Consider the following 12318-nt stretch of genomic DNA (forward strand, 5'->3'; position numbering starts at 1 on the left):
AATAGTTTAATGCGTCATTATTAATGTACTACATACTATGTCTATATATAAATAACTCTGTGATTGAATTTATAAATACATTTATAACTGGGATGAATTACCTTGTACTGTAGCAGTTTTATGACTGCTTTGTCAACACTTGTAGCCTTATTCATATACGGGTTTGTCCTTGTACTAAACGTATGACTTAATCAGCAAGGCTCACGTATATATGAGCCAAATAAATGAACATTATTTTGGAATAGAATGAAAGTGCCTGTGAACTGGGGAGTTCACATTTTAAGTTGAAAAGTAAGACTTAAGTTTTTTTTATTAACAGGACTTATTAAAGACTGCAGGGGCAAAGTCAAGTTCTTTTTATTTAATAATTCCCCTGCCATAGAATATTATTGCACATGGGAATAAGAAGGCAGATTTCTTGGTTGCTTCTGTGCTAATTAAATAAAATTAAATAAAACAGTGATGTAAATGAGCCCCCAAACCTGTGCAAGGGGTGGTCCAGTTTTTTTTTATTATTGCAATAATATGAAAATTTTCAAGCAAGAATAAATGTGTTTTTTTTTTATGTCATGGCCATGCAATGAAAAAATGAGGTTTTGAAGGTAGTCAACTGGGCTGCAAAAAGTAAATGAGGGTGAAGAAATTAAATCTCATGCTCCACAAAAACTAACAATGCATGAAAAACAATGTTGTTACAGTAGTAATCTTTGATGTATCTAAGACTGGAATCTTTTGGGATCATGATACATGGTCCTGTTACATTCTGTAACAGTAATGGTGTCCAGGACGGTATGTAAAAGTGTGTAAAAAATATATGCTGTATACACAAATGCTGTATATAAAATGTTTATTCACAGGTAAAATGATGAATTTTTCCTTTTTTTTACCCAAAGTAAAACGCTCAAGATGACCAGCACCAATAAAGATGGCACCAAAATCCCAATGATGAGGCCCAGATGTGACGGTATATGGCTGCACACTGCATCACTCGACTGTGTTCCTTGTGTGATTGTTATCTGCCCCAAAGACTCACATCTGTAAAGGTGAGTAATATAAAATAATATCAACAATAATAATAAAAATAATAATATTTCCACCTCATATATAAATAGAGTTCACAATACAGAAATTATAGTCGTCTTATACACACTTTGTATGTGGTTTGCAGTGCATAAATAAACCATCTGAATATGTCTCCTCTGAGCAGTCCTTACACATTGTATCCAACAATGATGTTCCTGTAAAGTTTTATATACAGTATGCTGAATGAAGTTCATAAAACTTTTTAACAGAATACAATGGAATTTTAATGAAACGTTACTAGGTATATTTAAAATAATGGTAAAATGCTAACCGTTCTGGTAGATGTATTGTCCAGGAACGCAGGTGGAGTGCTGTTTGGCTTTTCTGCAGCTCTCACCCTGAGTTTCTATACAATAATATCCTGTCAAAGGCTCACAGTGTGCATCTGAAGTGTACAAACACTTATGTTTTACATGTAATCCATTACCTTTGGAAAGAGAACAATACACATTACATAAAAGTGTCCTATATCATTATTTAGGTATTTTATTAGAGTTTTTTTTAATAAATCTTGTAAAGTTACAGGAATGAGCACATCTTCACCTTCATCACACACAGCACAGGGAAGACATGCCGTCAGTCCATTCGGAGCATCAGTGTAGGTTGATCCAGTACACGTTTTACACTGCGTCCCTAACTGACTGTTGCAGTGTTTAAACACATGGTGACCTGGACAATAACATTTTATTCTCAAGCATTTCTCATGCACATTATCCCACTGACTGTAGTCGATATATATATGTAATTGATTTTGTACAGGTGCTGAAGGACATTGAACACGGTGTCTTCAGGAAGGAAGGAATAGCATGCTGTGCAAACCACAGCGCTTCCTACTTCTCCTAATATCCCTCCAATTCCAATTCCAGGGCAAAATGTAAGTGAATACTGTGTTTACAGCAGTCAAGTACACAAAGCACATAAAATTGCCTAATTAGTAGTACTATACACAATGTCTTAAGTTATAAGCATAAATAAAGAAATGTTTAAATAAATCTAAACTTTTAGAGAAAAAAAAACACAAGAAAAAAAACACCAAACCCTTGTTAGTGATTTCAACTTATAAAAACATCTAATGGAAAAAATTATTTACTATTATCTGTTCATAACATTGTGGTCCAGTTTTGGCCACTTCCTCTTGGCAATTTTTTTTTAGTTCTCCAAGCTTACAAGGATTCTTCTGATGGACTTGCAATTTAGAAATCCTGCATGAATATTCAATTGGATTTATGTCACAAGATCCATCCAAGGCCTTCTTTCTCCAGAATAGAAAGCATATTGTTTGTTTTTGAATTAAATATACTTTTTAGTTCATTTTTTTTATCAATTTAAAAAACAATTAGTATATCTGAAGTGGATATAGGCACTGGAAGTATAGCAAAAAAAAATGCTTATTTTCCCATGCTGTAAAGCTTCAATATTTCAGTGTTGCTTGGAACAATGTACATTTATTGTATTTGCAATTACGTCTTAGTCAATTAAGAAAAATAGGATTCAATAACTAGATAATAAAAATAAGTTAACCTACCAGGAGCACACATTGGACAGCATTCTCCATGAATTTCATACTCTGCAGTGTTGCATGCTGTGCAGCTCATTACATTAATGAGCTTCAGTATTACTGGATATACGGCATATAAACGCATGGCAGATGGGGGAGCTTCAGTACTTGTAGTACTAGGAAGAAAACATCTGTGTGCTCAAGTACACCTGAAAAAAATCAATAACAATTAATATAAACTCAATTAATATCAAGATTAATTTAACAAAAATTAGCTGTTGTACTCAATTTGGGGTCTGTGAATCGCATCAGCAGGTACTGTTTTTTTTTTAGTGGTGGTGGAAATCCTTAGTAACCCTACCACAATTACAAAATATATAATATTTTGTTATTCATTTTTTATAGTTCGTGGATGAACTGAATGAAAGAGTGTACTGGGTCGATCGGTCATTTAGCATATGAGTCAATCTCGTGTTTAGGCTATACAGTTATAGTACACAGTTACTACATAATCTCAGATTTGTGAATGTGTAAATGTCTGACATAGCTCAAGCCAGTGTTATGGAAACTGTAACCTGTAAAGCAGAGAATTCTGTGAAGACACAATGGTGTTTTGTGTATGTTTAGTGTATGTTTAGAATCATTTGTTTTCTAATCTGACCATTGTGTTTTGGTGTGGAGTTCTATCAGATAATTTTACCTTTTACTAGAGATTCTGGGAAAATTTCACCAAATGTGTTCAATAAGTAGCTATTTTCACATGAAGAGACTGACAATGACAACCACATTTATATGGTTTAGGGGGGGCACGGTGGCTTAGTACGTTCACCTCACACCTCCAGGGTTGGGGGTTCGATTCCCGCCTCCGCCTTGTGTGTGTGGAGTTTGCATGTCCTCCCCGTGCCTCGAGGGTTTCCTCCGGTACTCCAGTTTCCTCCCCCGGTCCAAAGACATGCATGGTAGGTTGATTGGCATCTCTGGAAAACTGTCTGTAGTGTGTGATTGCGTGAGTGAATGAGAGTGTGTGTGCCCTGCGATGGGTTGGCACTCCGTCCAGGGTGTATCCTGCCTTGATGCCTGGTGACGCCTGAGATAGGCACAGGCTCCCCGTGACCCGAGGTAGTTCGGATAAGCGGTAGAAAATGAATGAATGAATGAATTTATGTGGTTTAACTCTTTAATCCATATCTTGGATTTAAAACCCAATGTGTTGAAGTGATAAAGTTTGATTTCCAATTTCAGGCTAGTGTACAAAAGTGCAAATACATATACAGACATACAGAGAAACTTGTTGCCAGCTATATACAGAGATCATATAAGATGTGGGCCATGGAACGAACATCTGAGTAAGAATCTGCACCAGACTCCCAGTCTCACTGTCAACCAGTATAACCAAACTGTTTCATGAAATGTGGTTCCTGGGTTTAATGTTTTAGGATACATAAGTGCATATTCACACAGACAATTAAAAGGGAAAGTATTGTTTCTTATGTGGATGTGACACACAGCAGAAATACTACTTCTGTTTATTGTGAAATTGCAAAAGTCCCAAATTACCAACCAACCATTACATCCTCATTTAAAATAATCTCATGGCCAAAGCCTGGGATGGATTCCCAGTCAGGGAGGAAATCCAGCCACCGAAGAGCTAAGGCTCAGTGCCATTCCCAAGTCCAGATAAAATGGGAGGTTTGCGTCGGGAAGGGCATTTGATGTAAAAACCTGTGCCCAACCAAATATGTGGACCAGATGATCCGCTGTGGCGGCCCTTAACAGGGGGCAGTCGAAAGAATTACAGTATCTGAGTATCTGACATTAAATACTAATCAGGCAGCATATTTTGCACCAGAATGTGACAAACCCACTTTGAATGATTCTGCATATATATAGCATTTAATGCTGATGACTGTACAAAATGGAACCTACAAACTCTGATTTCACAAAACAATATGCATGATATTTTTGGGTTGGAATTTTCTGCAACAGACCAATTTTTAAGAGGTTAAGTTTGTGTGCATGTCATTTTGAAAACCTGTTTGTAAATTAATATCTGCTACCTATTAACCACCTATTAACATATCAGACATAGGAGGCAGAATAGGTCTCATGTCATTAGCACTGTATTGGTTTAAAGGGCCATATTTTTGCTTGCATTTCTCTCTAAATATAGTCCTTAAAGAGTAATTATAGAGAACACAGGGAGCATAATATGACATGTCAAAGAGCTGGTATTGACCTGGCCTCTAAATTCGCAAGATCTGAATCTGATCGAGAATTTGTGGGGTGCAAATAAATCTGATCCAAGGCGACCCCACCTCACAACTTACAGACCCCACCTCACACCTTACAGATGTACAGCACACCTCCTGAGTTCTTGTGGATCCATGCCTCAAAAGATTAGAGTGCAACAAGCCCTCATTTATATTCCAATATAATGTAATGTATGAATAACTATGTATAAATACAATCCTACAAACTTTGTAAGTGGACTAACAAGAAGTAAATAATACTACAACAGTCTTTAAAAGGCTCTTTAAAAACACCAGATGGTACAGAGGTATAAAATATTTTAATAATACATTGATAAAATGTGAGAAACTTTCACTTTAAGTGAGAATTCAGGCCAAAACAAAAGCACACGCCAGGGAGAAAACATAGACATCTGCACAAACACATACACACTTGTACAGTTTATCTCCAACAAAGTGCATATGTAACAGTTTAATTTACTCACTCACTCACTTTTTTGAACTTCCTGTCATGATGCTGTCACTGATTACTGCTAATCCATACATTCAGCATACAGCATGAAGCCGTGGATATCAAGCTGGTGAAAGGAAACGTAGAGAGTACACACACACACAGACCAAAAATCACGCTGAACAGGCTGTTCTTGTTCTTCTACATAAGAAGCAAAACAGGAAACAGCAGTTTCACGTGTAGTCGACCGAGTTCCTCCTTAAAATCCTGGTGTACTTAAAGCATTGAAATGAGGTTCAGGATAAAAAAAAAAGAAAACCTTTTTTTTTAAGGTGTATTTCTTTTTCATGCTTGTTGTCCCTTGTGTGCGCGTTCCTCCACATAAAGTTGCATCTGTTTAAAGTGAGAATGTATGTAGTTAAATGAGCAGCAGTATCTGTTTTTCCAAGATTACTGCCTAACCGCCTCTTTAAAATGTGACTATATTGCGTATGGTTATGATAATTACCTTTACTATATCGGAGGTCATCGTTTTCAGAGGGATGAGTCTGGGATCCTGCATGAGGATTTCCTGCTCATCTGCAACAATCCAGGGAAAGTCCTGCATACACACACAGACATGTTTTATATCACACATAACACAGGGATACATGCTAGGTGATCACACCCAAGTACCACTTAAAAAAAGTAAAATGAAGTTTAGAAATACAAGACTGTAAGCTCAATGAACAAGTACATACATTATAAACACAGCTGAAAGGTGCATAGTAGAGATTTGTGTGTGAATTGTTGCACATTGAAACACCAGGACACTCAATCTGGCCAGTACAATCACCAGACCTCAATGCTATACATTATTTTGAGTCTCAAAACACTCAAACTCTAATTTCAATGCACTGGTGACATCGTTATGGCTAAATTATTTGTTATGTGCTTCAATAAATTAATAAGAAACCATGACATCTTATTGTAGATATCTGCATTTAGTGTGAGTAGGCAATGGTGATGTGGAGCATAGATTCATAATAATAAAATAGTAATTATAACATTTTTCCTGACCTTGATCACCTGAACTTTCTCCATGTTTCTAGTGGCAGATTCTCTGGTGTAAACTAGAACAGTAAATGTGCATCCTGTGATAAAGAGGGAGACAAAATATTCAGAACTGACAATTACCTAAAAATCACATTAGTGTACACAACTCATCTCAAGCTTTATTGTCATTCTCCCACATCCTTAACACTAGAATGCAAGAAAAAAAGAAAAACTGTTGTCTACTTCTACATTATTTTCAAAAACTTAATTAAAACCAGTTGGTCATAAAAAAAAAATGTTGTTGGTCGAATGACATAGAAAGATTCCTCTAACCTGGAGGGTTGTTGTCTAAAACAGCATCACACACACTGATTTTCAGGATGACAGCTCTTAGTAGCTGCTCCACATGAGACAGAAGTGTATCAGAGCTACAAGGGGAAAAAATACATCCACACACACCACACAAAAACTTAAGAATGCAGTGTGTAAGCATGTGTTCTGTGGTCTTTTTTGCAGGTTTACAAGTTTGTGCTCTTGAACCTTACCTGATAGACAGCAAAGGAGGCTGGGAGATCTCAAACACAAACCTCTCCACTGGGTGGTGTTCTTTATCCATGATTACTACCACAATTTTCTCTGCCTCATTCTGCATTCAGAATAACAATACAAATTAGAATTATATATAAAAAGAAAGAAGATGATTTATATACACGAAGATAATATAAACAAAAAATATCAATAAAACTAAGATATAAATAACTCTACAGTCTGATGGACACAGGTAGGAAAGATTTCCTGTGTTGCTCTGTGCAGCACCTTGGTTAAATGAGTCTGTGCCTGAAGATACTCCTGTATCCGTCCAGGACAAAATAGAGCGGGTGGAAGATGTTGTCTGAGATGGCGAGCAGCTTAGACAACATCGTTCTTTCTGACACTACAGTCAGAGTGTCCAACTCCAGCCCCACAACATCACAGTCTTACGAATGAACATGTTCACTCTGCATCAGCTACCTTCAGTCCGCTGCCCCAGCATGAACAAGCAAAAAAGATAACACTGGCTACCACAGATTCATAGAACATCTTCAGCTTAGTCCTGCAGATGTTGAAGGACCTCAGCGTCCTCAGAAAATAGAGGCAGCTCTGGTCCTTCTTGTAGACGGCTTCAGAGTTCTTAGCCCAGTCCAGTTTATTATACACAATTTAATATCAAGCACTACATTAAGCTGTATCACAATCTACAACTCAGGCTCTTCAAAGCCTTGTGTATAATGTAAATAAAATGAAAAATGAATCTGTGATTGCATGCTGTGGAAATGACATCTGCACTGTCAGTAAAAGTACAAGATGCTGCTTGTTAGACATTTCCAATAAACTAGAGCAGAATTTGTACTTTGTTGATGTTAATGTTACCTTCTCAATAAGTGGTTTAACACACTGAAGTGTGTCCTGGATGTACTGATTCAGCTCAGGGTGACATGACATCTGAAAGTCAAACACATGTTCATTATAAGGGGTGTTTATAGAGAAGAGTATTTTAAAGGTATTTAGAGCCTGGAGCGGGTTTGAACTGTTCCATGACCGAAAACCTTTTAAGCAGCCACGAGTTTAATATAAACAGACTAAATGAATGAAAATGTTTATCTGCTGTGCTTTTTTGTGCTGTATGCAGTAAATAAAAAGAAGTCATCCAAAGCTTATTTTGCTTGACACAACAGATTTACCAAATGTGAACTGGATAATAGTAAAAGTTTATTGATGCATGTCATCTAGGCATACTGATGCATTTGAGGGTGTATATGTATAGGCTTTAAGAATTCTGCGTGTGTAAAAAGGGAACCCATCCGCTTCAGGCATTCTAAATGTTTAATCTTCTACTGTATGCTGTAAAGTAGTAAAGGAACATTTATTAATTATATGTTTACATAAAGAAACGTCTGCGTTATTGTTCTGCTCTTACACTGTGAGAAAGTTTCTGAAGGATCAGATCTGCATCATAGGAACAAAGTCATCATTCATATCTCTTCTAGTCTAGTTTATTCGTTTCCCTGCATAAATACACCCACTAAACCTGCTAATGAACCGATTGTGTGTTTCATCTTTCAGGATCACTAGGTGTATGTCTTACCTGTACAGGTACATTGTATTTCTTCCTCTTTTGGAAAATTCCGGATGGATAAACTTCTCTGACATACAGGATGAGGTGAATGGCCACCTCCAGAAACTCACACAGAATATCAGCCACCACTGAAAACAGAATTACCATCAGACAACGCAGGAAGGTGTTATTAAGAAAAGAAACAACCCAGTGCACCTCTGTATTATCACCTTGACCGAAGTTCAAGTCCTGTCTTGTAAGAGTTGCCATATTCACGTATTAGGCAAAAGGTGGGAAAACGGGGTTTAAATAGACTTGCAGATCACGAGTGTTGAGTTAAAGATAACTGTCAGCTAAAATCCATGGTAGCGTTTCAGTTAGTGCGATTCCTCTTTTTTAATATAAAATAAACATCTGCTGTCTGGCGAATACGGCATATAAAATAAAAACATGTCACTTTATTTCACAATAAGCATTAAACAAATGACATGAAACGTGCATAAATAGAAATGCTTTCAGATCACTTCTAATAGCATTTAGCTAATAACAACTATCTAGCTAGTAGAAATTCATGTTTACTGTCGACATGCGTCGGATTTCTTCGCGGCATCAGCAGCATCGAAGAGCACAGGCGCCCCCTAGTGCCCTGGAGCAAATACAAACCCCAGGCAACACACTGCTGATGGTAGTAAGTAATGTTTTCTCATGTTTGAATAATAATAATAAATAGTCCTTGAAGTGTTTTCTTTGTCGTTATATTGTGGTTTTAAAAAAAAAGTTACCAAATCAGTTGTCTTTTGTTGTTGTAGCTCATCTGTCGGTCTTGAGATGTTTTTTTTAGCTCAGCATGGTTGTGATTATTTTAATAACTGTAGGTTTCTTGTCAGCTCAAACAAATTTGGTCTTTCTCTGTTGATTTCTGTCATCAACAAAGTGTTTCATTTCGTGAGGAGGTTATTGTTTTTTTCTGGTTTCAGAAACAGCAGCTTCTGAAACCAGAAACCTGGCACCAGCAACAACACCACAGACAAAGACAGTGAGTATTAATAGAAGCTCCTAACTTATATCTGGATGATTTTATTCATTATGGTGCTGCTGCAGGTGTACATGTGTTCGTAATTGTGGTCTCTCTCTCTCTCTCTCTCTCTCTCTCTCTCTCTCTCTCTTTTACACACACACACACACACACAGAGTGAGTGTGTGTGTGTGTGTGTGTGTGAAAGAGAGTGAGAGAGAGTGAGTGAGTGAATGTGTGTGTGTAAAAGAGAGAGAGAGAGAGAGTGTGTGTGTGTGTGTGTGTGAGAGAGTGAGTGTGTGTGTGTGTGTGTGTGTGTGTGTGTGTGTGTGTGTGTGTTTAAAAGAGAGAGAGAGTGCGTGTGTGTGTGTGTGTGTGTGTAAGAGAGAAAGAGAGAGTGAGAGAGTGTGCACATGTGTGTATAAAATGGTCACTGACTGTAGGCACAAGGTAGATGTTCCAAATAATCTGGCAACAAGACTCCACAATACAGGCAATAATTAATAAACTAAAGAGGGAAAACTGGTTATGTTTATGTTTCAAACACTGTACTTAGTTTTGTCCAGCTCCTCATATCAAGATGCTCCAAGACACAGTAGCTTAGCCAACTGCCATTTTTAAAAGCTCTGCCTCAGCAAATACTTTACATTACACAGCATGAATCTTGGCCTGATTATCAGCGAGCAGTAGAAATCACAGAGTCTCTGTGCGCTTTACGACAGGCAGAGAGTAAAGGTTCAATTTAATGACCTCCCAGACTTGCTGCTTTTAAGCAAAGGCATAAATAAGACAGAAAGTGGGGAGCAAATCTTCCACTGTGTGTGCTGAACTTCCGTAAGTACAACTCATACTTAGATAAGGTGCTAGCTGGTTTTGACATATTTACTACTCATACTGCTGAATCAATGCGTCAATAAGAGCTGCCTGGTTTGTGAAAGAGTTATTTCTTTATTAGTTTGCTTGAGTTGAAGGTCATATATAGTTAACAATTAATAAGTGCTTGTATAGTTTTGAAGACTTAAAGATAGGAAATCTTACAAAAGCAAGCTGTAATATATATTATATTTTAGATACAACAAATAAGGTAAGTCATGACCTAACATGCTGAATATTTGCTCAAATCCTGGACTTCAGCCAGTCACAGGGGGACTGTCCTGACTTGCTCAATAATTGTGTTTAACTTCATTCACAATGCGTAGTTGTTGTTTAAACCGACGCCATTCCAGGAAGCATGTTGTGTTAAAGTGATAAACAGACATTATTTGAGTGTGTTTGTTTTGCAGTTGTCTCTATACACTCACAAAACGTGGGTAGGAGAGATGGAGTCTGATGAAGCTACTGTACAGTACAACCGATGGAATGAAGATAACATCAACATGAACGTAGCTGCTTCTCAGTCGAGTTCGAATGGGTGAGTATTTATTTATTCATCGTCTATTGCTCAACTTTTATATATAAAAATCTACAGCACATGTGCAGTAGCACCGTACTGCTGTTGTAAACAGGTAATTACAAGCTAGATCAAGCTTTATTTTTTCATGGGTTCCGAGTTCCGGTAGCGTTTTGTGAACTCCAGGTGCTTATGTCTGTGGTTTTGTTGCAAAGAATGTCCTTCTTCTGGCACACCTTAAAAAAAGGAATATTATAACTCTCCTCATTATGGGACAGAGCGGTGTGTGGTTATGTCCTCTTCCTGTAGTATAGTTCCTGTTGTTATTGGCCTGTGGATTTAAGGGAACATAATGGTTTTCAGAGATGAAGCTAAAAATGCCAAATCTGAATTTATTTATGTATTCTCTAATCACCCCCATTAATGAATGACTAAGGAAATTTGGCTTTTGTGTCAACCCAATTGTACAGCAAGTCATGTTTGACTGCCTGAAAATTCCTAAAGCCTCATGTGAACTTAGTCAAATATAAATAGACACATGGACACATAAATGGTGCTGATAATTAACCTTTATTAAAAAACACACACAGAGACACGTTTTCAGTGTGATATGAATCTAATTACCCACAAAGGAATTGGTCTTAATTCTATTCTCTACATCTTTACCACATCTTTATGATGCCAATAAGTTTAGAGCTGGCAATACATCAAAAGAACGGTTATTAAAAAGATATTTTTAAGATATTTTAATGCATCATATATTAATTACGATATATCCTGTTTATTTTAGATATATCATTTCTTGTATATTTTTGTTAAATATTTATTTAACATCTGCAGAAATCATAATTAGGATTAGAAAATGAAGCTACTGGTAGAAGACTACAGATAGATTATAGAGACTAATCAGGTAATGATGTTTGACCTTATTGTTACATCTATAAAATATGATCAGGTCATAAATATTATACAATGGACTTCAGTGTATTGTCTAGTTTAATGCATGTGTTTGACCCGTTTTTGCTGATTGTGTGTCATATGGTTTAGGATCTATAACAAACTATGCACGGGGCAGCTGGGCGTGGTTGTGAGAGTGGCAGGATCGCTGGCTGTAATGGCTTCTATGTACATTCTTGGCTATGTCACCGGATACTACGTCCATAAATGCTGACAGTGTTATAGACATTACACAGATGTTTTCACTTTTTCCTGCAGTGTATGATGAATGTATTGACTGATTCACTGTGAAGTCATTTATATATTCATTCTTTCATGGTGTATGAAACTAATTTTACTTGACGTTCCACTTTTTTTTTCCCCAGTGTTATGAACATATGTTAAAGAGAATGATTTTATTTGCTCCACTGGAATTTGTACAATCTATGCTTTGTGTCCATTTTATATGCTATTAAAACATTTTATGCAGAATGATCAGTTTCTCACTTTAATTTTCCTTAGACCTGAGAAGAGTAGAGAACAAATGACCTAAATTAAAGCTCTTT

At 36.8% G+C, this 12318-nt stretch overlaps 3 protein-coding genes across 6 annotated transcripts; 1 reads left to right on the forward strand and 2 right to left on the reverse strand.

The window, feature by feature from the left end:
• Positions 1–830: 830 nt before the first annotated feature.
• Positions 831–5460, reverse strand: LOC132853625 (tumor necrosis factor receptor superfamily member 14-like). Of its 2 annotated transcripts, none has more exons than XM_060881512.1 (6): positions 5324–5460; positions 2609–2790; positions 1627–1752; positions 1355–1510; positions 1151–1238; positions 831–1035 (listed from the first exon to the last, which is right to left on the reverse strand). In XM_060881512.1, the coding sequence occupies exons 2-6, from the start codon at positions 2724–2726 to the stop codon at positions 852–854; spliced, it is 672 nt and encodes a 223-aa protein (XP_060737495.1). In that variant the 5' UTR covers positions 2727–2790; positions 5324–5460; the 3' UTR covers positions 831–851. The 2 variants fall into 2 exon arrangements, with proteins under 2 accessions (XP_060737495.1, XP_060737496.1); XM_060881513.1 differs by having other exon boundaries at positions 5316–5438.
• Positions 5461–5535: 75 nt separating this feature from the next.
• On the reverse strand, positions 5536–9025 carry mad2l2 (mitotic arrest deficient 2 like 2). The gene is made up of 8 exons (XM_060881514.1): positions 8642–9025; positions 8442–8560; positions 7727–7798; positions 6862–6962; positions 6650–6744; positions 6341–6414; positions 5790–5882; positions 5536–5674 (listed from the first exon to the last, which is right to left on the reverse strand). Exons 1-8 carry the CDS (start codon positions 8679–8681, stop codon positions 5627–5629), a joined length of 642 nt encoding a protein of 213 aa, XP_060737497.1. The 5' UTR covers positions 8682–9025; the 3' UTR covers positions 5536–5626.
• A 36-nt stretch (positions 9026–9061) lies between these two features.
• smim1 (small integral membrane protein 1) lies at positions 9062–12244 on the forward strand. 3 transcript variants are annotated; one of them, XM_060881517.1, is made up of 4 exons: positions 9062–9099; positions 9389–9447; positions 10710–10837; positions 11864–12244. In XM_060881517.1, exons 3-4 carry the CDS (start codon positions 10746–10748, stop codon positions 11985–11987), a joined length of 216 nt encoding a protein of 71 aa, XP_060737500.1. In that variant the 5' UTR covers positions 9062–9099; positions 9389–9447; positions 10710–10745; the 3' UTR covers positions 11988–12244. The 3 variants fall into 3 exon arrangements, with proteins under 3 accessions (XP_060737500.1, XP_060737498.1, XP_060737499.1); XM_060881515.1 differs by lacking the exon at positions 9389–9447 and having other exon boundaries at positions 9078–9099; XM_060881516.1 differs by lacking the exons at positions 9062–9099; positions 9389–9447 and adding an exon at positions 10043–10260.
• Positions 12245–12318: the final 74 nt, after the last annotated feature.

Source organism: Tachysurus vachellii, chromosome 11, assembly GCF_030014155.1.
Source record: "Tachysurus vachellii isolate PV-2020 chromosome 11, HZAU_Pvac_v1, whole genome shotgun sequence".
NCBI classification, from domain to species: Eukaryota; Metazoa; Chordata; class Actinopteri; order Siluriformes; family Bagridae; genus Tachysurus; species Tachysurus vachellii.

Bases quoted from the DNA above. Each gene is read 5' to 3' on its own strand.
- mad2l2 (XM_060881514.1), bottom strand. From the start codon at position 8,681: ATGGCAACTCTTACAAGACAGGACTTGAACTTCGGTCAAG. The intron at 6,963-7,726 runs GTAACATTAACA...TTCTGAATGCAG, and splicing joins TTAAACCACTTATTGAGAAG to AATGAGGCAGAGAAAATTGT. The intron at 5,675-5,789 runs GTAATTATCATA...CACTTTAAACAG, and splicing joins TGACCTCCGATATAGTAAAG to ATGCAACTTTATGTGGAGGA.
- LOC132853625 (XM_060881512.1), bottom strand. From the start codon at position 2,726: ATGCGTTTATATGCCGTATATCCAGTAATACTGAAGCTCATTAATGTA. The intron at 1,511-1,626 runs GTGAAGATGTGC...CTCTTTCCAAAG, and splicing joins CTGTGCTGTGTGTGATGAAG to GTAATGGATTACATGTAAAA. The intron at 1,036-1,150 runs GTGTGTATAAGA...TCACCTTTACAG, and splicing joins CACTGCAAACCACATACAAA to ATGTGAGTCTTTGGGGCAGA.
- smim1 (XM_060881515.1), top strand. The intron at 10,838-11,863 runs GTGAGTATTTAT...CATATGGTTTAG, and splicing joins TCTCAGTCGAGTTCGAATGG to GATCTATAACAAACTATGCA.